A 24,776-nucleotide genomic window follows, 5' to 3' on the forward strand; every position below is an offset into this window, starting at 1 on the left:
TTGACAATCTCCCAATAAATGGGAAAGTATAAATTAACAGGGTCGTATATTGCACAATTTACCTCCTTGTTTATATGTTATCTGAATAATTCTTATCTCATTCTCAACCGCCACAAAGGAAATGTGGTCTGGGCTATACCTGAATATTGACCAATCAGTATTTTTTGTGTCATACAACAAAATAATATAGTATCCAGACTATCCACCCACCATTGTTCAGGGATGTACAGGGGTAAATGGCTGTCAAAAGACCATAACACAAATGTAATTCACTCTACAAGTTTTAATGAATTTCCAAAAAATCCATCATTTTGGTGACTTTAGCATCTATCATGTACTGTATATAAAAATTCTGAACATCGGAAAATAAAAAATAAATACCCAAATAAAAGGTCAAAACCAATAAAACTGAGAAGACTGCATTGAATAGGCAACAGTGGCTGTTTTAGACAATATGCAGCCATAAACATTGTAAATACTAGTTGTATTAGTAAACAATAGTTGCATTAAAAACTATATATACAGAGATTTATCATTGAATCAAATTTGTGAATGGAAAATATTTTAAAGATGTCATAAAAACAGAGGCTGTTTGTCTCAGCCAATCACATTGCGAGGCAGAGAGAGATGCAGTGCCGAATAGCCTCGTTCCCAGCCTCACTCATTTGCAAAGAGAAAAGCTTGGTCACGACCTAATGCAGAGAGAGTCTATAGGGGGCGGGACTTCCGTCGTACGCATTTCCCCCGGGGAAAAAAACGTTTTCGACCAATCACAACACTCGTTTCATTCACAGAGAATGTTAACAGATTTGTGAAGTGTCACAACGTAATTTCCTCAACCGGCTAGGTCTTGCCCAGCATGAGTGCCGAAGGATGTTTGTTACTGCATTGCCTATTTCTCACCTCATATCTTTTCAGATACATATTTTAGTGTACTGTTTATAAGTTTAAAACTTGAAAGTTTGTAATGCGCCTGCTGTCATCTGGAATTAGATCCACAACGGAGTGCAGCCCAACAGTGTCTCCATAATGATAAACAGCTGGTGAATGAAATGAAAGGGATTGCTGATGTAATCACACATTATGTTTTTGTTTGACGGGAAGTAATTAAGATTGGACTTTTAGGGACTTTAGACATAATGCACCAAAAGAATCTCCATTACGATGTGTGAAAATCATATATTCCATCATTTCATGACATCTTTAAGACCAACAATTGTATACCATCAAATACATTTTATACCTTCAGATAAATTCTACACCCGCAAATCGTGTGTGCAAAGGTATGTTTGTAGTACAATTTTAAAGGCAATGGGGCACACACGCATGACTGTATGACAGGATAAAAAAATATATGGATGTGTCAGTGGACAGACATATTTGTTTGGCTTTAAAACGAACCGCTTGAGTAAATTCTATTTGACAACGCACCAGTGAGTTGTCCCTTCATATTCACATACTCAAGAAATCATGAAGTCAAAGATTACTCTCATCTGAGACTGCACCAATTCAAACCGCAGCTAGTCAAACTCTTCTAATTTCAAGAACACTAATGCATCATACAGCTAAAAAATAAAAAAAGGAAAGGAAATATTTTCCATTCACATTTTAATATCTATTGCTCAGTATGAGCAGTAATTGGCGATTGCTACAGGAACATGATACGATTATAATGTTCAAAGGTTCTGTTGACGGCACAGATGAAGTACCAAGTCCCTGATCTCGTCTCGTTTCCTTCGCACCTGCTGCCGTGAAAACCAACGCTGAAGGTATAGAGGAAGGTCAAAGTGAACCACAGGGTCCTAAAAGTAAAAGAGTGTTTTACAGTGATGTGAGCACATTAATTCAACATTTTGATCTAGCACAAGAAAACGGAAACAAACTCACGTCGGTTAAGAAAGCTTAGAGATATTTTGTTAAGGTTAGTACTTCACCTTTAAAAAGCTCTCAACATACTGCAGCAGGTAGAGGCCGCAGTCGCTGGTATTGTCCTGCAGGGGGACCCGGCAGTGTGAGCTCTTCATCTGCTCAGCACCGAAGTCCCTCACGGAGCCCCTTCGCACCTCCCATTCCGACTGCAGGTAACTGACACACAAAGTGGATTATTGTATACTATATAGACCATACATACATACATACATGCACATGTCCTTTGTCCACACACACTAGTAGAATAATCGTACTTACTCCCGCACAAGTTTGAAGACTCGCTCATGGTGGGAAATTTTAAGGGAGTCCATGATGAGAATGCAGGGTCTGGAGAGACAAGCAGTACAAAACAAGTATTTCATAAGATAATGTTCAGATGATTGATTTCACGTTTGTGTATTGAATGCCCATTATTGTGCATCGTCCCTTCCAAATAAACAGTTGTTTTTACATGCAAAGTGGCATTTAAATAAAATTCAATGATTTGTTTCATAACACTCTACACAAAAAAAAGTAGTGGCTGAAAAGTTGTGGGGGGGGGGTCCAGTGTGACACTCGGTTTTACTGGAGGAGTACTCGGTGCGGAACGGGCCACACCAGCATGCTCACGCTCACAAATAATAATTCTATATATCCGGTAGACACGCCCCCCCCCCCCCCCCCCCCAGTGTTCAGAGCAGAAAAATACTTCTCGTTTTTTCATGATTTTGAAACCACATTCTATATCCTTGGCAATTTCTTTGAATCATTCAAATTTGGCCAGGGTATTAACAACACATTATTCTGCGGTATGACAAACTGCGGTATATATCATACATATCCTTTAAAGGGACATTCAAGCTAAATACATTTTGAAGGAGGACGTGACTACTACCCACTACTACTTAGTCTTGCTTCCTCAACAACAAAAAAAATGTTTGGTTAAAGTCCTTTTGAAGCTTTGAATACAATGGCATTTTCTTGCACTATATCTCCAAAGCATGAATATAGTGTTTTACAACTAAAAGCTGCTCCTCAGACATGGCACTCCCTGAACTCAATCTTTCTTTTACTCTATCTTTGCCCTTATTGAGTTCACTCCCTGAACTCAATAGGGGCAAAGATAGAGTAAAGAAAGAGGTACTGCAAAGCAGCTCCTTTAAGGATGTTTTGGGGGGAGAAATACATGTACTTGACATGTATGTATTAGGCCCGTAACGATACAGTAACTGCATCGATGCATCGTTTTGAATTTTCAACGATCTACTATATCGATATGCAAACAGCTAAATATCGTATCGTTTGACTTTGAATCGTATCGAATCGTTTTGCAATGCAAATAATCGTATCGAATCGTTCTGCAATGCAAATAATCAATTATATCAATACTAAGTACTTTTAAGAAGAAGAAAAGAGAAAGAGGGGTTTATATCCAGTATCCAGGTATTTATTTTTCACACAGAATTTTTGGGTAAATAAATAGTTACTATATCGATTTTAAATCATTGAATCGAATCGTATCGTTCTAAATTAACCTGTCCTGTATCGTTCATGTATCGTATCGACTAAATCGCTGAATCGAAACGTATCGTATCGTTCTAAATTAACCTGTATCGTTCATGTATCGTATCGACAACCAAGTATCGTGATACGTATCGAATCGTTGTTAAAACGTATCGTTACACCCCTAGTATGTATTGATCCGAGATTAAAACCACACCAGGGGACATGTGTAAAGAGTCTTTAAACTACACGAAGAAATCTGGATTGTATATGTTGCTTTTTTACCACTTATTATTTCCTACTGAATGTTTCAGTAGGAAACTGAAGAGGGACTGAAGAAGGACATGGAATTTTACACAGTATAATTCACTTCATACAGAGATTAATGATAGTATATGCCAAAGGATATAAGCTTTGGCAACAGTACTGGCAAATATAAAAAACCGGAGCACCAATAACAGGATTGAGATTAAAAGCAAATCACGTTTGCACGTCTGCTCTGAGCTGCAGTTAAAACTTTTGGGGTAGACACACCCCGCAGTAAGCCTCACAACACATTGAAATTCCGTCTGCAGCTGATATTAATTAGCATGGCATGCTACACAAACTCACACTCACCAGCCAAAGCCATACTGAGCAAAGTGCAGGAGCAAATTCAGTCACTCAGCCCTGTGTATTTATGCAGAACCTTGCACTCACCTCTTGCAAACAGTCTTTCTTTTGCAGGTCTGCTCTGTGCAGTTCTACAAATAAATCAGAAGGATAAAAGGATGAGGAATTTATTGTGCGTCACATAGGAAAACAACACAAACAAGACAGGATCTAATAACAGCGTGGCTTCCCTGTGCAATCTGTTGCTATGGATAGCAAGTTACTAGGTGTGCAGTTTGAACAGAGCCCCAATGTTGTGCTACTGAGCTAACGTGAACTGAAGACAATATACGTAGACGCCACATAGGCCACTGGAACATATATGTCAACGCCACCGCCATATTGGTAGTGGTAACTTGCCATAACTCCACTGCAAGAAATATGCCTGAGTCGTATATACCTATCTGAGACTAAACGTTTCCTCTGTTTTATAACCATTACAGAGTTAATATCTATGCAAGGTGTGCTGTTTTGGTATGAAAACCCAATTTTTTTATTTAACCAAGTATCCTGTATCAAAACATAACTAGAAAAAGTGCTCCTCGGAGCACAGGTCTCCGCCAGGTCAGGTAGGTTGTTGTGGGCCAGCAATGTTCGGAATTCACCAATCAGGATGGAATATGATCACTTGACTATAGAGATAATGTGTACCGATTTGCACTAACATTTGTAACAAACCAAAGCACTTGAAAATTGGTTTTCAGTGAGTTATGATTTTAATAGTGGAGAGCCCCATGTATTGTATTGTATTCGCTCTAGTGGCCACAAGAATAATAATAATACAATTTGTGGACAGACAGTGAAGATTCAGGAGATCCTACCAGTGGGCCGGGTGGTGGCTCTTTGGTAGAGTCTTCTTGATTTTCAGGAACACCTTTGAAAAAATGTATAATCACGTCATGAGCCCAACAGTCACCGCCCATCATCATCCTACTGTGATTCAAAAAACTGCTTGATTGTGCAAAAAAAAATGTAAATTATCCTCAACACAAACAACTGCATTCATCTCAGAGCAGACAAATGTTAAGGCGTATAGCATTAAAGACGCACATACCAGACTGAGTGTCTTGGTTTTCTGTGAGACTTGATCCGTGCAATGCCTCCGTGACACCATTTGACTTTTTAGACTCATGGGTCTCCTCTTCGGCCTGGGGCTCGGCAAACATGCCGTCCTGCACTCCTTTAGGAGAGGCTGGGCTCATCTGGAGTTCATAGCGGGGTGCCTCCAAGCCAGGGAAGCAAATAACTACCAAATACCAATGAGACCTGTATCAAGAACGAGAGGCAAATGAATCATCAAGTGGTTTAAGCGTAAGTTCTGAGTGTGTTAACATACTGTACTGTGCATGAGCACTCACTCCTGATTGACAGGCACAAACAGGAAGTCCTTTTTGAAGATGTCGACATGTCGCGTCCAGGTCTTCACTCGTTGGTGACGCCGCTGTCTCTGACTTCTGAGTGCAGGTGGAAAGCAAAACGACAGTTCAAACATTAATCATCTATAGACATTATGACATAATAAATCAATGATTACATTTTATTTGTATCAATTTCTTGTGCTTCACTTTTTATATACTTCAATAGCAGACAACCATTGACACCGGTTGACAGGCTGTCAATCACGCGATATGCAGAATCAGATATATTGACTTCTGGCTGTGTCATCGCGTCTTTAAACCCTACATACTTTGTTGTATGTCAAATAGCGAATATAGCCGATCTACAAGCTCACAACTCATCACATGTCGCAACATGATGTGAGCTTGTAGATCTACAATTTTTGCTGAATATTCACCTATTATGACATTACCGTAGGGTTCATGTGGTTAACAAGAACACCTTCAAAATACACTCCTCTCTCTCTCTTATCAGCAAATGTGGGAAAGACAGATGGGCCACTACTCACGAGGCACTGGTGCCGTCCTCGCTGGCGTTGTCTCTGCGCGTCAGCTGCTTGTAGAAGAAACTGCTGAAGATGTGCGAGCGCTCGGCAACCTCGGCAGGGGCATTCTGGATCAGGTATCTGATTAAGAAACACACATGTCCACGACCTTTGAAACGTTTTTTTAAAACCTGACTGACATGAGAGTTCTTGCCTGATGGAAAAATCAGTACAATAAATTAATGAATGAAATGCATTACAATTATTCTTATTTACTACCAGTATCCATACGGTCAGGTCAATATTGATGTTGTTCCAGAACCCGATGAAACCCCTGCTTCCTGTCTACGAAATGACGCCACTCACTTGAGGTAGAAATCGATGATGACATCGTTGAGGAACTGTCCACTGTCGAGACACTGCAGGTCCTCCATTGTCACGGTGATTCCTCCTTTTGAAGGCGGAGGAGGAAATTGGATTAACCTGAGGAGTGAAGGAAGAGAAACAAGCTCAACTACCATTAATGTAGGGGACATTCCTCAACATATGAAAATCACTGACCGCCTATTGAATTAACACTGCGATGTTAAAAGGCCACACAAAATGTTTATAGACTGAGGGGGAACACTATGAAGCTGTCAGTTGTGACCCAACAAGGCCGAAGTTATAAGAAGAATAAATTCAAAGGGGATGGTGTAGATACATTTTCAGAATTTCAGACATGAGCGGATTCACCTGTCCGTTGTATGTGATGTGTGACTTTGTTGTTGTCACACTCACTTACTTTCCTGTTTGATGTTTTTTGTCTCACCATGTACAGCACTTTGGTCAGTTTCGATTGTTGTAAATGTGCTTTATAAATAAAGTTTGATTTGATTTGATCTGCATTTACGAATGAAGGTACAAAGGCTTACCGTGTAAGTCTGAAACATACATTTTTTTTTGTTGCGCAATGTGCAAAATATTGCCTCTGACTCATAAGCGATTATATTCATATTATAACATCCTGTTCTGAGCCAGTATTAACAGCTGTGGTAATAGCCGTCCCGAGCTGTGAGTTTAACCATGTCACCAGCAGTGACAAGGAGAATGTAATAAATTATATAAGTAGCTTTTTTTATGTGCAACTGGTAGCAGAAATGTGTGTGCTGGTTAATGAGTAGATTTGTCATAATTAAAGCTTTAAAATAATAATTGAATTTAAAGCTGCACTCTAGAATTTTCACACGTTGTGTACGTTGAGAGGCAACTCTTTGGGGGGGGGGGGGTGTTGCACAGACTAGTCGTAGAAGACCAGACATTGCTGTAAATGTCAAAGGATTTCATGAGAGGCGACGGGCTGATTTTAAGTTTTCAACCCCCTACAAGATCATAAAAAATACGTTTTGGGTTCAAAATCTTGCATAGTGCAGCTTTAATGACCAAATCTTCAAAAGGAACAAAATCACAGCCTCCAGTACCAGATTTGGAGGTCATACTCATAGAGAAGCTGAATGTGGGTAACGACAACAGCATTATGGTTACATGCCTGCGGGCCAGCCCCTGGTGTTTATATTTAGTCCAGCTGGAGTCAGGTGTGGAGAGGGACACAGAGTAGGACCCTCTGGTCCTCCGATGGCACACAGTGTATATGGGTATGGGCTCCGCACTGCTCTCCTGGGTGGAGGAAATTTGTGTCAGGAAAGATGGTTTGCTTCTGAAGCAACACTCGCATTGTGATCACATTCTTCCAACTGGTGACACACACACACCCCTCACCTCAGCAGAATGTTCCTTCTGTCCTATTTTCTCATCCTCGTCTGGCTTGTCATGAGGCACTGCGTCTGGTTCTGGCACCGATTCCATCTTTAGCCCAGTTACGTCCCCGTCCAAGGCCATGCTGGCTGCAGGCTCCTTCCTGTCCTGACCTACTAGGCAGAGCAAATGGGGATCTAGTCCTGTTCTTCTGATCAGCTGCAGACTGTCATCCAGAGAAAGTAGAGGTGTGTGGATGTCCTCAAACTCTGTGGGGCCACTTAGCTGTGCAAGGCTGTTGAGACACACAATGTCCAGGATGGAACGCAGGATGGAACCCTGCAAACCCACCAAAGGATCTTTCAGGCACAGGAGGAGGAATGGGCTGGCTTCGCCTGAAGAAAACAAAATATATACACACATAAGACTGCTTAGAATGAGGTCTGATGTGCATTAAAAGTGCATGTGCCACTGTGCGATAGATAGATCACACCAGTCCAAAATTTAGTAACAAAAGGTGTTTGATCTGTGTAACCTTTGCGGCGAGTCTTACCAGTGGAAAAGGTTTCCTGCTGTTCTCCTGATAGCTTTCGCATGTCACTCTCTATGGTGCTGGCCAGAGAGTCTGTCACATACAGCAAGAGGAAAGCAGCAGGAGGGGGCCCCTTGTCTTCAAATTCCAGCCCCAGGGCCATCAGATCCAGAGGATCCCACACACTATACTGCAGTAGCTCCTCGCACTGCAGGGTCAGCATCACCTCGACCTCACCACTCACATCTGTGGACAAGAGGAGGCACATTTAGCCTAGGCTAACTCCCCCGGTTGTGAACAACCATTGTGGCGGCCTGAATCACACCGCTGTAGGTTGGCTGATGCTGTCTGACAGAGTTGCAAGAGATTCAACTTGTCTAACCTCAAGCAACAAGTTGCAACACATGTTCATATGAATCTGCCATTGTAATGTTATGCACATGTTGCCCCCCCTCCCTCGATCTCTCACACATACAAATTCCCAGTCTAGTAGTAGTGATGCGTGGGTCCATCTTTTTTGTTTTCTTTTTTTTACCCATACCCACTTGCCTGGGAGAGGGAGAGAGAAAAATAGAGTATAATAGTAAAGTAATGGAGAGGGTATAGCTATTTAACATTTCTATATACGAATACGAGTACACAAAATATACAGTATAATATAATAGGTTGATGTGCTATGGAAACGGTAAATGATCTCCACTCGTCACCTTGATGCACCTGTTGATGTCAGACACTGTCCAGTTTTAGGGACGGCCCAGTCTGCTGTTTATATCCCATATCCCAGAGAGACTGCGACAATACCGTTGCTACGGAAACTGTAAACGGCCTAAACTCATTCATGCATCACAACCATCCAGTGTTCTCCATCTCAATGTTTTTACCACTAGATGAAAGGAACTTGTCAGACATAGCTGAAGCTCAATTATTACATTTTCAAAATGTTGCATTTTCAAATACACATTTCAGAATATGTACATTTTGTTAACCCAAAATGAGAACTGTAATTATGAAGACTAGGATTACTGTACTTACAAGCGGAGAACTGCTTAGAAGGCAACAAGCTGAATTTTACAACTGCTGTCATCCAGCAATCTGATGCTTAGTTGCTTGTGAGTTTTTTTTCCACTCTCTTTCCTAGTAATAGGACTGCATACTTCTTGCCTAAAAGACGTTTGGTGTGCTAATAAGAACAGAATTACATCATTGCGGAGAAAATGAACAAACGCACTGCCTTGCCGAAGTTCATTTTTGCAGTTCTTGCACCTCCAAGAATAGCTTGAATAGACTAGCCAAACATCACCACAGAGACACCAATGTGAACATTGGTCAGAAAATCAAGATGCTTGCCATTTATTTTGTTTTATTTCCACTATCAGATCCAGGTGTCAAAATCACTGTTCCAGCACTGTATATAGTGGGGTCTAACATTCAGCACTCAAAGCGGTTTGTACTCAGAGAACAGCAACCCCCCAAAAAATGTTGACTTCTTTTTAGGTATACTGCAGCCTTTATACGTTTAGCATAAAGACATTCAATGGGTTCCCACTTCCCGTAAGGAGGTAAAAGTATGCATCTTTAAAACAAAAATTGTAAGTGGGCCTGCTTCAGATGTTCAGCTCATAACTGACTTTTATTTTATTACGTTCAAAATCGTAAAAACTAATGAAAAGGTACTTGTACACATGAATTCTCAGTCAGTACAAGATGTTACAAGGTCCCCTACCTTGTAACATTAGATGTAGCTTAGTTCCATACACAGATAACCATTCATTTCATATTTACACCGTAAATCATAGGTCACACACTAAGCACCTTACAGGAAGATTTCAGGTGCTCAAGGTTGAACAAGTGAACTAAGACCCTGAGGGTCTAATCCACACACACACGTTGACATAACTGTTTGGTACCGTTTCAGTGAGGGGATAGTTTGCAGACACTGTTCTTACAACAGAATGAGCTGAGGAGTTATCTAGGGTCAGAGTTTATAAAGCTCACACTAAAGGTTACAGACAGGTCACTTGCTAAATCAAGCATACTCTTGGCAGCTTAGCAGGTTAAAAAAACATCTCCCAGAGGAAACTAGTGCGAGGGAAATAGTGCGAGTTAGTCTGGGCACATGGTTTGTTCAAGTATTGTCAGTTCTGATTGAAAAAAATATTAACATTACCTTTCAAAGGTATGAGGATTCTTTGGTCTGATGCCTATAGGGGATAAAACAACGTGTTACACACCACCACCATTTGTGACACTTTGAGTACACTGCACAGGACTGCCATTTCTGTGGGTTACCATGAAGTCTCCATTAGCCTCCGCCCGACAACCTCCACAGTGCAAGGCAGAGAAGGGCAATGGGGAGTATGGACTGGAAGTGTGGGGCTCTGTGAGGACTGGAACCACCACATTAGGGTCTTCGATCACCACACGCACCACCTGCAACACACACACAAGCAACAGAGTCAGGCCAAGTATGCCAAACTGAACTCGGGGTCAGAAATGCCAGGTCAGTGGAGTAGACAAATCTGCAGACACACATTTCCTCAGTTTTAGCGCTAAAATATTGAAAACACTGGTACTCTGACGTAGGCCTGGGCGATAGGGATAAAATATCACAATATTTGAACCAAATATCAATATTGCGACGATATAATTCTGGTAAACTTTGCCCCCCAAAAATTGCCTACAAGCTCAAAACGCGGTGCACTGTGACGCATTCTTGGCTTGTAGCTGCTATTTTTGAAAAGTGTTTAAAGTATGGACATCTTTTGATTAACATACTGTTATGATATAACAGTATAATGATATCCAAAATCACAATATCAATATATCAATATTTTGTACAGCCCTACTCTGGTGATAAATAGATGTTTTATCTATTTAATAGGATCCTTACCCAAACACAGACAAGGTGTAGCTCAGAATAATTATGAACTACACCATGTCTGTGTTTGGACAATACAGGTGAAAAAGGAGCACACAGGTGATCTTCCTCCCACCTCGTCCATGTCAGAATGTAGCTCCTGTGTGGACATATCTTCCTGTGTGAGCTCTGTCGGAGTCTCTTTGGCTCTGACCATATCTGGGTCTTTGTCAGTGCTAATCGGAGGGTAGAAGACCGCACTGTGGCGCTGGCACTCTGCACCGCCCTCCTCATCGTCACTGGACAGCACAACTGAAAAACAGATAAAGCACACTTTAAGCTTGTTGCGTGCCTCTCACACTCTGGTGCTATATTGCTCCTTCTCAAGATAACACACACACACACACAGAAGCAGAGACATCCTCGTATATGTTACTGCATGACTGAGGATTAACGGGCTTGGAATGAGAGCAAAGGACAGTAAGCCTTGACGGGCACATGGGTGCGCTAAAGGCAGGAAGCACTGTCCACACACGTCCACACACACTTGCTCATTTTAGAATTACACACACACATGCCTTTTTGGGACCATTTGGTTCCACTGATGCACTCTCAAGAGTTACCGTAAATTAACACTGAGAATTTGTATCTATAATGAAAAATGTTAAGCCGCCATTTCTCCATTTTTTGTGCAAGCTCAACATTTGCCGTTACAAGGAAGTTGGAAAGTTAGAATAGGGAAAGAGTGAAAAGAGAAGAAGGGAACACAGAACAAGTCAAATAACAGGAAGGCACAGTCAAATAAAATACAAAAGTTCAATGTACAAAAGGTGCATGATAAAAAAACATAATAGCAGATAAATAGCACTACGGAAGGCACAAATGCTTCTTGTGCAGATGGAAAACATATCCAGCATATAAAAATCACACCCAGTGTGAAGTGGGCGGTGTGGTCACAGTGGTCATCACAGTGATGGAAGTTCACTTAAAGAAAAGTAATATTGTGGACCAACCACTGTACACCCCTAACTTAAAAAAAAACATAAATGTGTTTTTTTTTTTTTTATTGTACCATTGTACACCCCTAACTTAAAAAAAACAATAAATGTGTTTTTAAAAAAAAAAAAACAATAAATGTGTTTTTTTTAAGTGCATAGTCCCATTTATAGGGCTATGCACATGTGTCATGTTTCACTAGCCAATCACAGTCCTGAATAGACTGTGATCACGGTGCAGGGTTAGGGGGGTACACTGGTGGCCAATCACAGCGCAGGGTTGGGGGGGTGCAAAATCCAAACCTCACATATAGGGGCGGTTTCACCGCCCAAAAATAGCAGCAGGTATTTAAAATCACATTTTAATTGTGCATGATTGAAGTGAAATCAACAATTAGACTTATACTCACTTGGTTCAGAGTGACCAGTTCTGACCACATCATCCTGGCTGGGGGAGGGGCAAAGCCCAAGGCTTCCTCTACTCTTTCTGGCCGCCAAAACAGGACTGCCGACTGGGTGTAGACCACCTTCCGCTGCCTCTACTGTGATCTGCACGAACCCGCTTTCCGGAGTCTCAGACTCGCCGTCTCCCCCGCTGTCTTCCGGACAGAGAGGTTTATTGGCTGGTCCTTCAGCTCCGTTCACCTCCCCAGAGAGGCGTAACACGCTCTCCCTGCTGCGTTTAGGGGTGTTTCTGCCATTGCAGTTGAGCTCCGGAGACTCCTTTTTCCTCTTCTTTTGAGACGACACCACATGATGAAGTTGAAAGAGATTTAAGACACATAATGAGAATAAACAGACAGGATTGTAAGACTGGGCGGCATTACTACTAATACTGTATATGCAAATGTTAGATGTTACAGGGACTGATCTAAATACAAATGCCCATCCCACTGTTCTGATCACATTAAAAAGTTAACTTTCCTTTACTTTCCCATTTATGAATATAGTGCGTTTTAATAATATGGGTTTTCCTGAAATATTCTCTTTTAATCACTATACATCACCCTGCTTACAGAATCACAATATATCTCAACATATTGAATCATAACCCCTGCACAGTGGCACGCATCATATTGCCTATGCACAGCCCTACTCTGGATAAGAATATCTACTAAATGCCTACATAATGCTGGAACTGAGTCAAATGCCATGCTGTACCATTTTAATCTGATCATCGTTTCCCGTTTCCATGCATAGAACCCACCTTGCCACGGAATTCCTCATCTCCAGGGTCTTTCAACTTGGTGCTGTGTACTGAGGGCACATGTCCAACTGGGTCTTGTACTGGCCCCGAATTCACCATCAACCCACAGTCTGCAGAAGCACACACCATTATTAATCTACTGCACAAACAACGAACACAGCAGTGGAAAAACAAAATGCCCAAAAGTTCAGATGAGGCCATAGGTGTCCGGGGGGGAAAGCAGAATAAATTCAGCACATTTAGGTTTTACGGCACTATAAAGTGCAGCATTTCTTTTGTTTATTTACCCTGGGAGTGAGGCCAAGAGTGTCACTATACCTCTCCCAAGTAGGAGAGCTTGTTGAATGAGGGGCAGAGGGCAGGGAAGAACCCTATAAGAAGGATGGTGGAGATGGGGATTCATCTCCAGGACTTTAATGATGTCCCCAAAAGGAAAACAATGTAGTCAGAACTGTGTGCATGTCATTGCCAAGAGAAACTTTGGGGGGAGTTTTGGTTCACGCAATGTCTCGCATATGTGGAAGGTTTTACAACAAATGCATGAGTTTTCAAATCACTTGGGAACCAGGCAAGGCATGCTGACAGTGAGGCCTTGAGGCTAGCGAGATGCTCCCGAGTTAGCAGCTAATGGCCACGCCGTCTGAGTTGGCAAGCTGTGGTGGATGGTATAGGTTATCACATTAAACTAAACGAGCGCTCCCTACACACATTACCCACTCCCTCTGTCTCAGCAGCAGTTTTGGCTGGGAAATACGAACCACACAATTGAGCCCATTAGTGGTCAAGGGCAGGCATATAGGTGAAAGAAGGAAAGACAGCTGTGGCTGCCAATACCTGTGTACATGTGCATGTTTGTGTTTTCATACAAGCTAACCTAGGGAGTTTTCAAACTTTATCACAAAACACCAAATTTACTTTCATTAGGACCCCCAAAATGTATTCCATCCTATGGATCCTCATATGAAAATATGTTTTGTTGGCCCGGACCGCTGGCCTAGCCACAAGTTCGGCACTTAGGCTCTGATAGCATGCTGTGGGTTCGAATCCCGTCTCCCTCACCCTCTTTCCTGTCCGTCTTCAAATAAAAAACTATCAATAAAAGGCAGAAAAGCCAAAAACATATGTTTTGTCATAATTTTTGTACTTGAGAAATTGATTCATCGTGGTGATATTGAAACAATGTTAGAATAGCCTTGCTTATATTGTTTGGTATTGTAATATTTTCAAGTGAATACAATTCTAGTGAAACAAAAATACTGGGGACTGAGGACCACCTGAGATTCCCTCAAGGACCACTGGGGGTCCCTGGACCCCAAGTTGAAAACCACTGTGCAAACCCACCTACAACCGCTGTGTATTTGCAGTCCTCTCCAATGTCTTCATCTAATACCACCTCCAACTCTTCTACAGCATCTCTCTCTTCGTCGTCTGATAAATGATCTCCATCTGCTGTGTACATTTGATCTTCAAAACGGTCTTCATCTAATACCACCTCCAGTTCTTCAGCATCTCCCTCTTTGTCGTTCTCCTCTGCTGAACCAGTCTCAACGTTTAACCTCAAAGAAAAACAAGAATTAACGTAATGATCCGTCATATTATTACAACACCCTGATTGGCTATGCCAAACGTAGTAAGTTCAGTGAGTAGAACTTTATATAGTAAAAGGGTACTTAATTATAAGGAAACTGGTTATGGAAAAGAAAGATTTAACAGATAAACAAATCTCACAAAACGAAGAGTCGACCTAGCATTTCTAGAGTTGCGAACCCCTACTGTGTGGTATTATTCCAAATAAAATCACTCAACTTTTCTGCCTGGAAAAAGTGGAGAGCCCGCGGCATTGTTGGCCAAGCCAAACGCCATTAAAAGGTCGTTTCTTGCAAAACATCTAAAACAAACAGCAGAAATACCCTTAATAAAAGTGTACCTCCTAGAGTTTTTTATGGCTATTTTTAGTCATTATTCTCTGGTCTGAGGAGTGAAAACCCACCACGCTGTCTTAAACTCAAAAAGATTAAAGAGACACGGTTCCACTCAAAACACATTTTCTGAAATGAAATGAACCGACGTGTTTCTTGGGTGACTGTGGATCATTTTCCAGCTCATTATTCGCAGTCTGGTGTTTAATGACTAGAGTCCTATCGACTGTTCCACAGCCAACTACCTGGGAGTCACCTTGTGATTTTTGCAGGGCATTGTGGGTCGTCGGGAGAGACTTTGCCACTGTCTAAGTTCAGAAAGCTGTTTACCTTCGGGAGCACAGAGAGAGTCTCTCCAGGTTGCGTTTGGGAGTGGAGAGAGTTTCCTGGTTGAGTCTTCTTGAGCTCTTCCGTGCTGACCCCATGGTCCTGGCCTCTCTCCCACCCGATCTGTCTCGGCAGCTCTGAGACACTCTCTTCCCGCCACTGACCCTTTGAGCACCAGTCATTGTCGTCTGTCCGCTTTTCTTACTTTCCCGGCTCCACCTCTGGCTATCCAGAAACGCTCTGCCCTTCTCTGTCTTCAGAACATCCGTAAGGACCAGACAGGGCTTCCTGCTGTGGATAAGGGGAGAGACAGAGTGGGTCGAAAGCTTCACGATATGGTTCCCCCGTCGCCTCATTGCAGCCCTTGAAGATATTCTGACTCCTATCACCCCTGCCATGTCTGATCATGCTATGTATTAACTCCTAGTGTCCAATAGCGAGACGGTGACTGTCAGGGCAGAGAGGGGGGGGGGGGGGGGGGAGTGGAGTGGGGCAGATAAGTAATGTGCTCTGTGTGTGGACATGATAAGCTTGGTGAGGAGGAGCAGTGAGACTAGTAAACAATGTCCTCTTAAAGTAGGGCAGTGTGGAGCGCTAAGCAGAAAAGAAAGTTTTAGACAAATTAAGTTATTATAATATAACATTGCCAGATTTGAAAATCTGGGAAATGACGGCAACTGTATATCTATATATTTTTAAAGGACCCGACACCTTTTAAAATTGGTGGAGTTGATTGATTCTACTCTACACGGCACCTCTCTATATCACTTTAAACTGAATTTGTCTTACCTTAAATTGAATTTGGAACTTGGTTTTAAACCATTTCTTGTGTACTACACTAGAGCAGAGGTATGGTTTTAACACATTGGGTGCCAAAACCGTATATATACGGTTTTGCGCATACTAACGTTGAGTGCCAAAACCGTATATATACGGTTTTTGAAAAAAGCAACAGGAAATATCACTCCTACAAGATTTAGACTCCAATCCACCTCCTGGTTAACTTATGACTTCAAAAACCTGTATCTCGGCTCCTGTGCACTTTTTTTTTTTACAATGTTAATTTAACTATTTTGAACTGGCTGCAACTATGGAATGGATTTCCGAATGTTTTAAATTTTTTCCCCCCGATTGTACGAGACCTGTATGTGTGTAATGAGGGGATCACCGTGAGGACGGTGATCACTGAAAATATTTTGTGACTACTTGAAAAAGGTTCAAAATGTTTAAAAAGTCCTGGCACTCAAAGTATAATATTTTAATAAACCTCTGGCACCCAATGTGTTAAAACACAAAATGTTGAAATGCTATTTTTCCAGCTTCTACCCTAATTTTATAAAATGAAACAAAAAATGTAGACTTAATGCGTGTGGAGAAAAGCAAACTGGTAGCAGGCTACTTTCCCTCTGACCAGTTGACAAAATGACTTGGTTTAAAGCTAAGTAAAAGGAGTTGGAGTGAAACAAAATTGCCCTCGACCACTGTTCATACAGTTATCCGTATTTGGCCTTGAGAAGGGCAAATAACACTGTTTGGCACATTCATTGAACAACCACGTTATTTATTATTATGTCTTCAGTTGGGAAAAAACACTTTAGATAATAACTCACCCTGACAGTGAAATGTAGGCCTACTTTGATATGATCACAAGAAAAAAATACATTATAGTGGTTACGAATTCTGAAAGGTTAATTATTAGAGTTCTTCAACTTAAATGATCAAACCAACCACTGTTTAAGTGAAAAACTTTACGTCTACACTGTACATTTGGCACACAGCAGTACTCAAGTTATTTTACTTTATTCTGAGCTCTGAAATGTTATAATGAACATTACCTGTATGTCACATATGTGAGAAAATAAATACTATGGTAGAGTGCTCCATCTTGTGATGGTTAAAGAAACTGCACTAAGTTGTGCCAGTAAACACTACCATGGAATTACTGATAACCTACTTATAAATCATTCATTTCTGAGAACACATTCTATTCCATCTTGTGGTTAAAGAAACTGCAATGAGTTGTGCCAGTAAACACCACAATGGAATTACTGATAAACTAGTTACATTAAATCATTTATTATTTCTGAGAAGCTAGCTGGTGATCCTTCATAAAGATGTACACAGGCTGATATTTAGACTTAACATATAACACTGACCGGCACATTTAAAGAGTACTTCAATTCAATCCTAAACTTGACACTTTTTTCTATCATTTACTGGCTTGAACACAAGGAGAATTTCTGTTTGTATAACATTACTTTACTTTATGATGAATTCAAAAATACAAAAATGAAAAACATCTAAGCAAAAATATGATCAAGAATCTATTCAAATGCTCATATGCGGACTACTTTTTTATGTGGACCTGCCCTTCTGCTTCTACTTTTTGCAACTCATGGCGAACTTCACGTGTCGGTACATAACTGCTGCTATGTGGACCTACCGATGAGTTGCTACTCTATTGCACCCAGTGATGAGCTGTGGATTTTTGAACTAGGGGGGCTATATTTTCTGACGTCACGTGCACGCGCATGTGCACATAGCCAATCAGCTCAGTGCTAGTTGAAATACTGTATTCAACATGTGATTTTTAATGTAATTATATCTTATTATTTAGTTGCATTGTTAATTTGTTGTTTTTATTTTTGTTTCAATTAATTAATTATTTTATTTTCCTTTTAGTTTTATATAAAAGCCCTTTACATAGACTCACCCACACATAAGTACTTAAAATAATCAGACAACTTGTCTTTGTCTTCTAAGCGATCCCCTTCACACTCTGCAGTGCAGAGACTGTCTGTTGTCTCTCATTGTGAGAGGAATGTACACATTCAATTCAAGTCCATGGCTTTTTTCGAGTAGCCTAATGTTATACACGCTATTGAGAACGGCTCGCTGCTGACGGCGCGAACCTTGAGAGGCTATTGTTTAAACTTTAAGGTGTTAAGACCGCAGCTGACGGTGCGTGCTCGCGCGTGCATGTGGAGCTCCCAGCCCCCCAGCCAGCGCCAGAACTAATAACCATAGCACCCCCTACAGCTCATCCCTGATTGCACCTTATGTCTAACCTCACTTACATACCTAATGTTTTTTTATGCAATGTGTATATATATTGGGGTTTTTTCTCCACATGTTTCTTTTCAGTTTGTCTCACCACACCCTGGTGAAAGACGTATCTTGGGGATTCTGAGAAGACTTCCCATCTACAAATCACAAGGGGGATTACTACAGAATGCTTTTGTGGAAATACACATCATAAGGCCAATGCATACTCCCGCAACGTTTGGATAGGGAGACAGACAGGGGAAGGGGCCCTCCGTGATCTGCAGACATTACTATGCTCTAAACTTTCATTTCTTACCTTGCAATTCGCATCATAGCGTCCTGGTTAAGACCATTCTTGTTGTGTTGTGAATGACGGTATCGGGTTTGGTGTTTTGTGATCTTGGTCCAGTGAATCTGCTGGAAAGAGGACCAGAGTAAGGTTCCATCCACACTCATACAGCTAGAGCTGTCGCAAAAAACAAAATAATGAAAAACTGTGCCAACCACAGGGGATGGCAAACAACCACCATTACAGCTATGTTCACGTTTTCACTTTTTTATTTTTCATGAGACTAGGCTCTTCTTGTTTTGCAATTCAAAGAGTGTGTATTGAATGCCATTTCTTCATCAAATAAATGGTGTGTCATTTGATTTTGGTCCAAAACAATTCTGAATCTTCAAATACTTTCACCTGTAATGTATTAGTTATTAGATTATTTGTTTACTTATGTATTACTTTATTATTAGATTACTATTTCTATGCATTTGATGTATTATTGATGTAATATGATGTGTCCTTGCTTACTGTAAGTCGCTCTGGATTAAGAGCGTCTGCTAAATAAACTTCCAGTGAAAGTTGTGGTTGTGGAGGGTGGTGGACAATAACGAAAGTACATTGCAGTGGTGGAAAAAGTACTCGCGTTCTTTGTTTAAGTAAAAGTATCAATACTGCAATGTAGACATACTCTGTTACAAGTAAAAGTCCAGAATTCAAAATTTACTTGAGTAAAAGTACATAAGTATTGGCCTAAACTGTAAACCTAAAAGTCACACAACTACATTACTTCCTCCAGTCCTCCACTGTTTCACGACTGTTAGATCACATCAGCTGATCATGTAAAGTCAGTTTTTATACAATCATTCAGTATCATAACATTAATTCCTTTAATGTCAGGTCCAAATAAAAAAGATAATCAACCACAAAATCTATTTAATTTCCCTAGTTTTGTAACAAAAACCTCCCGTTTCTTCTTGGGGTCCATGAAAAAAACAGTGAGTGAGGCAATGCTACACCGAAGATATGAATTTTTTAACTATGTCTTAAAGTACAAGCCGGACTAAAATAATATATGCTTATGGGCTCCACTCTATGCTATGGAGGCTGCTGGGGAAACTGGACGACAGGGGCAATTCTGCAATATTATAGACCTCATGGCCAGTCATTTGGGATCAATATAAGTAGGAAAAAAGGCTATGTTATTTTAGTCCGGACTTGTCCTTTAAAGTTCAGTTGTGCATAGGAGATAGTGTGTTTCAGCATGGTGGAAGCAGACAACAGACAACAAATGATTACGGATGCAGTTTCAGTTAGTGAAATTTGACACATTTTGTTTTCTATCATAGACTTCTGTAGGGAGAAATTTAAATAAAGCTGCAGCAATATTTTCCTCCCCCAAATGAAACATTTTTGTAAGCCAGTTTGGCTTTCACCCGTAAGAAAAGGGAGGGCCAGCCAATTTAGACACAGTAATACAATAGCCTAACGATAAAGCTTATTTATATAGCGCTAAAATCGGGACTAATTTGCAAAAACCAAAAGAATGGTGTGAGACACACTAAATCACTGCAGGGGAAGTTCCTTCATGGCAACAGCCCCTTCTACAGCATTGCCAAGTTCTGACAAAAGCATGTCACCAGATCAGAACACAAGCCGAGCGTAAAAAGAGTAGTCATGCAATGGTGACCTGTGTCTCCATCTCACCACACCCTGGTGAGAGATGCATCTTGGGGATTCTGAGAGGACTTCCCATCTACAAAATCACAAGGGGGATTACTACAGAATGGTTTTGTGGAAATACACATCCTACGGCGAATTTATACCTCTGCAAAGTTTAGAGGCGGACACAGAAGGGGCCCTCCGTGATCTGCAGACATTACTATGCTCTAAGCTCTGGGCTTGATACAGCGGACCTGTATAAAGCACGGATGGCTGCGCCCCCCCCCATACAAACTTTACAGGAGCATAAATGGGCCTATGCTGTTCACCCTACTATTAGATGCAGAGATTCAAAAACATGAACTGACCTGTACATAGGGGCTTTTCTTTGTTCTAATCGTATGTATACATACAGCATTCAACATATATTGATGAAGCTGCTGGAAGACTAGGATAAAACCATACCTACCATCGATTTATCTTTGTCAACAGCAAGTGAGATGGTTAAGGCTTTTCTATGCGACGTCATCATAGTTCAAGGTTGGGCAGGGCACAGCAAGGAAGACTCTGCAAGATGATCACATAACATGTAATAGCGGTCACATTTGACGAACAATATGACAAGCATGTCAACCTAGGGCTGCAAATATCAATGATTCTATCTATACATTTTTCGAATAATCTTCAAGTGTGTTTTTATGTCTTTATATATTAACGTGAACATTTCTTATAGATAATTGTTTACAATCGATTAAATAGATTTGTCTGATTAACCACTTAAGCGGAATCATTGTTTCATCACCACAACCAAAAATGTATTTCCGGGTTGATAACTCCGGCAGCGTAGCATTGGAGCAGTATTATTCATTAACCTTATTTCTGGAAGAACAACACTTAAGATATTGTAATTGACCTTTAGAAATATATTATTTATTTTTGTTATAAATATCCACAGGTTGACAAACTAGACATAGCTAATGTTTTGGACACTTAATTTTATATTGTGGAAACATCCAATAGACATCCTAGCCGGAAATACAGGTTTGTTTACAAACATTCTTATCTGGTATGTACTTCACAGTGTCATGCACATAGTGAAGGTAGTTGAACTACAAGCTTGCAACACAATGTGATGTATTGTGACCTTGTAAATAGGCTTCCTTTTTTTTATTATTAATTTGATTAAAATAAATTATTTGATACAATTAAATGGATTAGTTTGATTAAATGTTGCACCCTGAAGTCAAACCAGCAGAATTTGCTCTCGTCTTAATGGAAAGGGTGTTTTGAAGAAGATAAAAGCACCCCTGTGTAACTCAAAACAAGTTATAAAATGCTTATCACTGTGTTGGTTAAATAAGCAACCAATCAATCGTGACAATCATACTGGCAGCATGGGTGTTGTGGTGGCAGACACTACTAACTATGCTTAAAGGCCAACTAGCCAACAAAGAGGTTGACAGTCTAGCCTTGGATCAAGACTAGCTGTAGAATACAACTCTCGTAGACGTATTTATGATTCTGACGTTTTCAATCTACGAGAGTTGTAGGGTTCACGCCCCATGGAGAAAGGTGCTTACCCCCAAGCCCCAAATGTTAACTGTCTCTACGCGGTAGTAGTTTAATGTAATAATCCATATATTTCAATAAATAAGTGTTTTAATGCCGTCTGTGGCCGAACGCCATTTTTTCACCCTCGTTTACTTCCTGTTTACATTTAGTGTAATTCCGGGTTTCACCGGATGCGCCCCGTCACTACCCATCAATACCGCCCATTGGGAACTTCCGACAGAATCGGCCACAGACGGTATTAAAACACTTCTTTATTGAAAGATATGGATTATTACATTAAACTAATACCGCGTAGAGACAGTTAGAATTTGGGGCTTGGGGGTAAGCACCTTTATTTTCAATTTGAACATGTTTGGGGTGTCTACGGGGCATAGTGCAGAAAGTCCCTGTCTCCATGGGGCGTGAACCCTACAACTCTCGTAGATTGAAAACGTCAGAATCATAAATACGTCTACGAGAGTTGTATTCTACAGCTAGATCAAGACTATCATGGATGTATTTTATCGATTTTGTCATTTGCATATCATAGATACGAAAGTATAAGTCAGACTCGATAAAAGACATCTATGATAGTCTTGATCCAAGGCTATTGACAGCCCAAAGATTAGAATGAATCAATGCTGAAAAGTGCTCCCTGTGTTAAAGCAGTGGTTCTCAAGTGAGCAGAGCATAGCCTACAAATGGAACCAAATGGACCTCTGTTCATTTGGGCTACTCCGATTGTGGCATTGAACCAAGCTATGCTCATCATAAGCTTGGCATTTCATTTGCAGTTCAATTCAACTCTCCACATCACTTCAGAATCAAAAACAAGTGTAGTTTGCATTGTGTTCGTGTGCATAAATGGCTGACTTGACATCTCTCTAGCTAAAATGCTAAGCTAGTCGGTAGCATTGAGGACACACAAAAATGTGTTTTGATGCCATTGTTTATTTAATTAATATACATGGTCTACACACCAATGCAGTCCAGTTATAAAGGCACCTGCATCACGCAAACCACAATGATGGTCCATGTTTTCCCCTCACAGTGTTTATAGAAAGACAGACACAATGCTGTACCAGTCCAGATTTAGCATTAGCTTAAAGAAGAAGCTGCATACATTGTCCAACAAAAGCTAACTTACTGATTGCGCAAAACACGATCCTCAAATGCTATCAGTAAGTCATCTTCACATTGACAGTCGGCCTCGTTAAATCCCGGCGGTGAGCTGAGCACGATAGAGATAAAGGTAAAAGCATAATAATAAACGCACGCTGTGGGTAGTAACGCTTTTGTAATATTTATAAACTGGCGCTTCCGGGTTCGTGAGGAACTTCCGGTGAAAGTTGTGGTTGTGGAGGGTGGTGGACAATAACGAAAGTACTTTGCAGTGGTGGTGGAAAAAGTACGCGCGTTCTTTGTTTAAGTAAAAGTATCAATACTCTGCAATGTAGACATACTCTGTTACAAGTAAAAGTCCAGAATTCAAAATTTACTTGAGTAAAAGTACAAAAGTATTGGTATCAAAATGTACTTAAAAGTACCAAAAGTATAAAGTACTCATTATGCAGAAGGTCACATTTCACAAGTTTTCAAATGTATAAAATGTTGTTGTTTTTTAAACTTTTGAAAATAGCAGATCTACAAGCTCGCATCCCGAGCTTGTAGATCGGCTATTTTCAAATGGCCGAAATGTATAATGGCTAAAGTGGGTAATGGTAATGTATGTTTTGTAATAATAATCAAAATCTACAAAGTAACTAGTAACTAAAGTTTTCAAATAATTGTAGTGAAGTAAAAGTACAATATTTGCCTCTGAGATGTAGTGGAGTAGTAAAAGTACTGAAAATTGGAAATACTCCCGTAAAGTAAAAAATACTTCAAGTACAGTACTTGAGTAAATGTACTAAGTTACTTAGTTTACACGCACCACTGTTTATTTGAGTACTGTTGGGGTGAAGTGAATAACAGTAGGCTCAAATAATCCACCCACTGTTAGATCACTGTGTGAAATCAAAACACGTTAGGCCTAGCCTATCTATTTCACATGTCTAGGCTAGGACTTCCTCAAACAATAGCAGTGTTAAAACAAAACAAAAACAGAGGCATAATACTACATTACTACATTAGAAGTGCAGCTGTTAAATGGGTGAAGAAATATTAAACATTCAAATGGAAGTATCTGAATTTTTAACCAACTCTGCACAGTGAATTGTAGTGACACACAGTTTGGCTTTATTCTGCCAGCAGGTGGAGCTGATTTAGATAATTTATCTAAATTAGCTCCACCTGCTGGCAGAATCTACCACTAGTAGGGGGGAGGGGGACATGTACCAACTGGCATTTTGAATAGCTACCCTCATAGATGTCTGTAAGAAATGTGTTACTACAACAAAACCAAAAGGCCAGCAAACATGGGCTACTTTATAACAGTCTTAAGAGTCTGGTAGCTAGGAAGGCCGACTATTCGGGATATCGGCTGGGTGTAAGAGTGATCTCGTACTTTCGCTTCAGCGGTCCTTACGCTGCCATCAGGTGCAGGAACTGTCTGGGTGACCACTTCTGTGGTCTGAAGCCCAGGTAGGTAGAAACAAATGTGCTCCAAAAAGTGATCAGCCAGGAGTTGGCTGTGGTGCCACTTCCGTCTGCTGTGGAGTTGTGACTCTGGGTACACCACTTGCGGCAGTGATGCATCCCGCCACCCCATCAGCAGGATGTTGGGGTGT

The 24,776-nt window shown here is 40.7% G+C and overlaps 1 protein-coding gene across 7 annotated transcripts; it reads right to left on the reverse strand.

The window, feature by feature from the left end:
* Nucleotides 1-265: 265 nt before the first annotated feature.
* LOC308073587 (sentrin-specific protease 7) lies at nucleotides 266-23,356 on the reverse strand. Of its 7 annotated transcripts, none has more exons than XM_080412581.1 (23): nucleotides 23,195-23,356; nucleotides 20,966-21,063; nucleotides 20,525-20,590; nucleotides 18,877-18,974; nucleotides 15,519-15,803; nucleotides 14,611-14,825; nucleotides 13,270-13,379; nucleotides 12,473-12,797; nucleotides 11,204-11,379; nucleotides 10,500-10,640; nucleotides 10,378-10,411; nucleotides 8,232-8,456; nucleotides 7,703-8,073; nucleotides 7,473-7,600; nucleotides 6,311-6,427; nucleotides 5,969-6,085; nucleotides 5,421-5,516; nucleotides 5,117-5,328; nucleotides 4,884-4,936; nucleotides 4,111-4,154; nucleotides 2,188-2,256; nucleotides 1,935-2,085; nucleotides 266-1,802 (listed from the first exon to the last, which is right to left on the reverse strand). In XM_080412581.1, the coding sequence occupies exons 2-23, from the start codon at nucleotides 21,026-21,028 to the stop codon at nucleotides 1,677-1,679; spliced, it is 3,222 nt and encodes a 1,073-aa protein (XP_080268707.1). In that variant the 5' UTR covers nucleotides 21,029-21,063; nucleotides 23,195-23,356; the 3' UTR covers nucleotides 266-1,676. The 7 variants fall into 7 exon arrangements, with proteins under 7 accessions (XP_080268707.1, XP_080268706.1, XP_080268710.1 ...); XM_080412580.1 differs by having other exon boundaries at nucleotides 15,519-15,806; XM_080412584.1 differs by lacking the exon at nucleotides 20,525-20,590.
* Nucleotides 23,357-24,776: the final 1,420 nt, after the last annotated feature.

This window comes from Gymnoscopelus braueri, assembly GCF_963280865.1.
Source record: "Gymnoscopelus braueri genome assembly, chromosome: 18".
Taxonomy (NCBI): Eukaryota; Metazoa; Chordata; class Actinopteri; order Myctophiformes; family Myctophidae; genus Gymnoscopelus; species Gymnoscopelus braueri.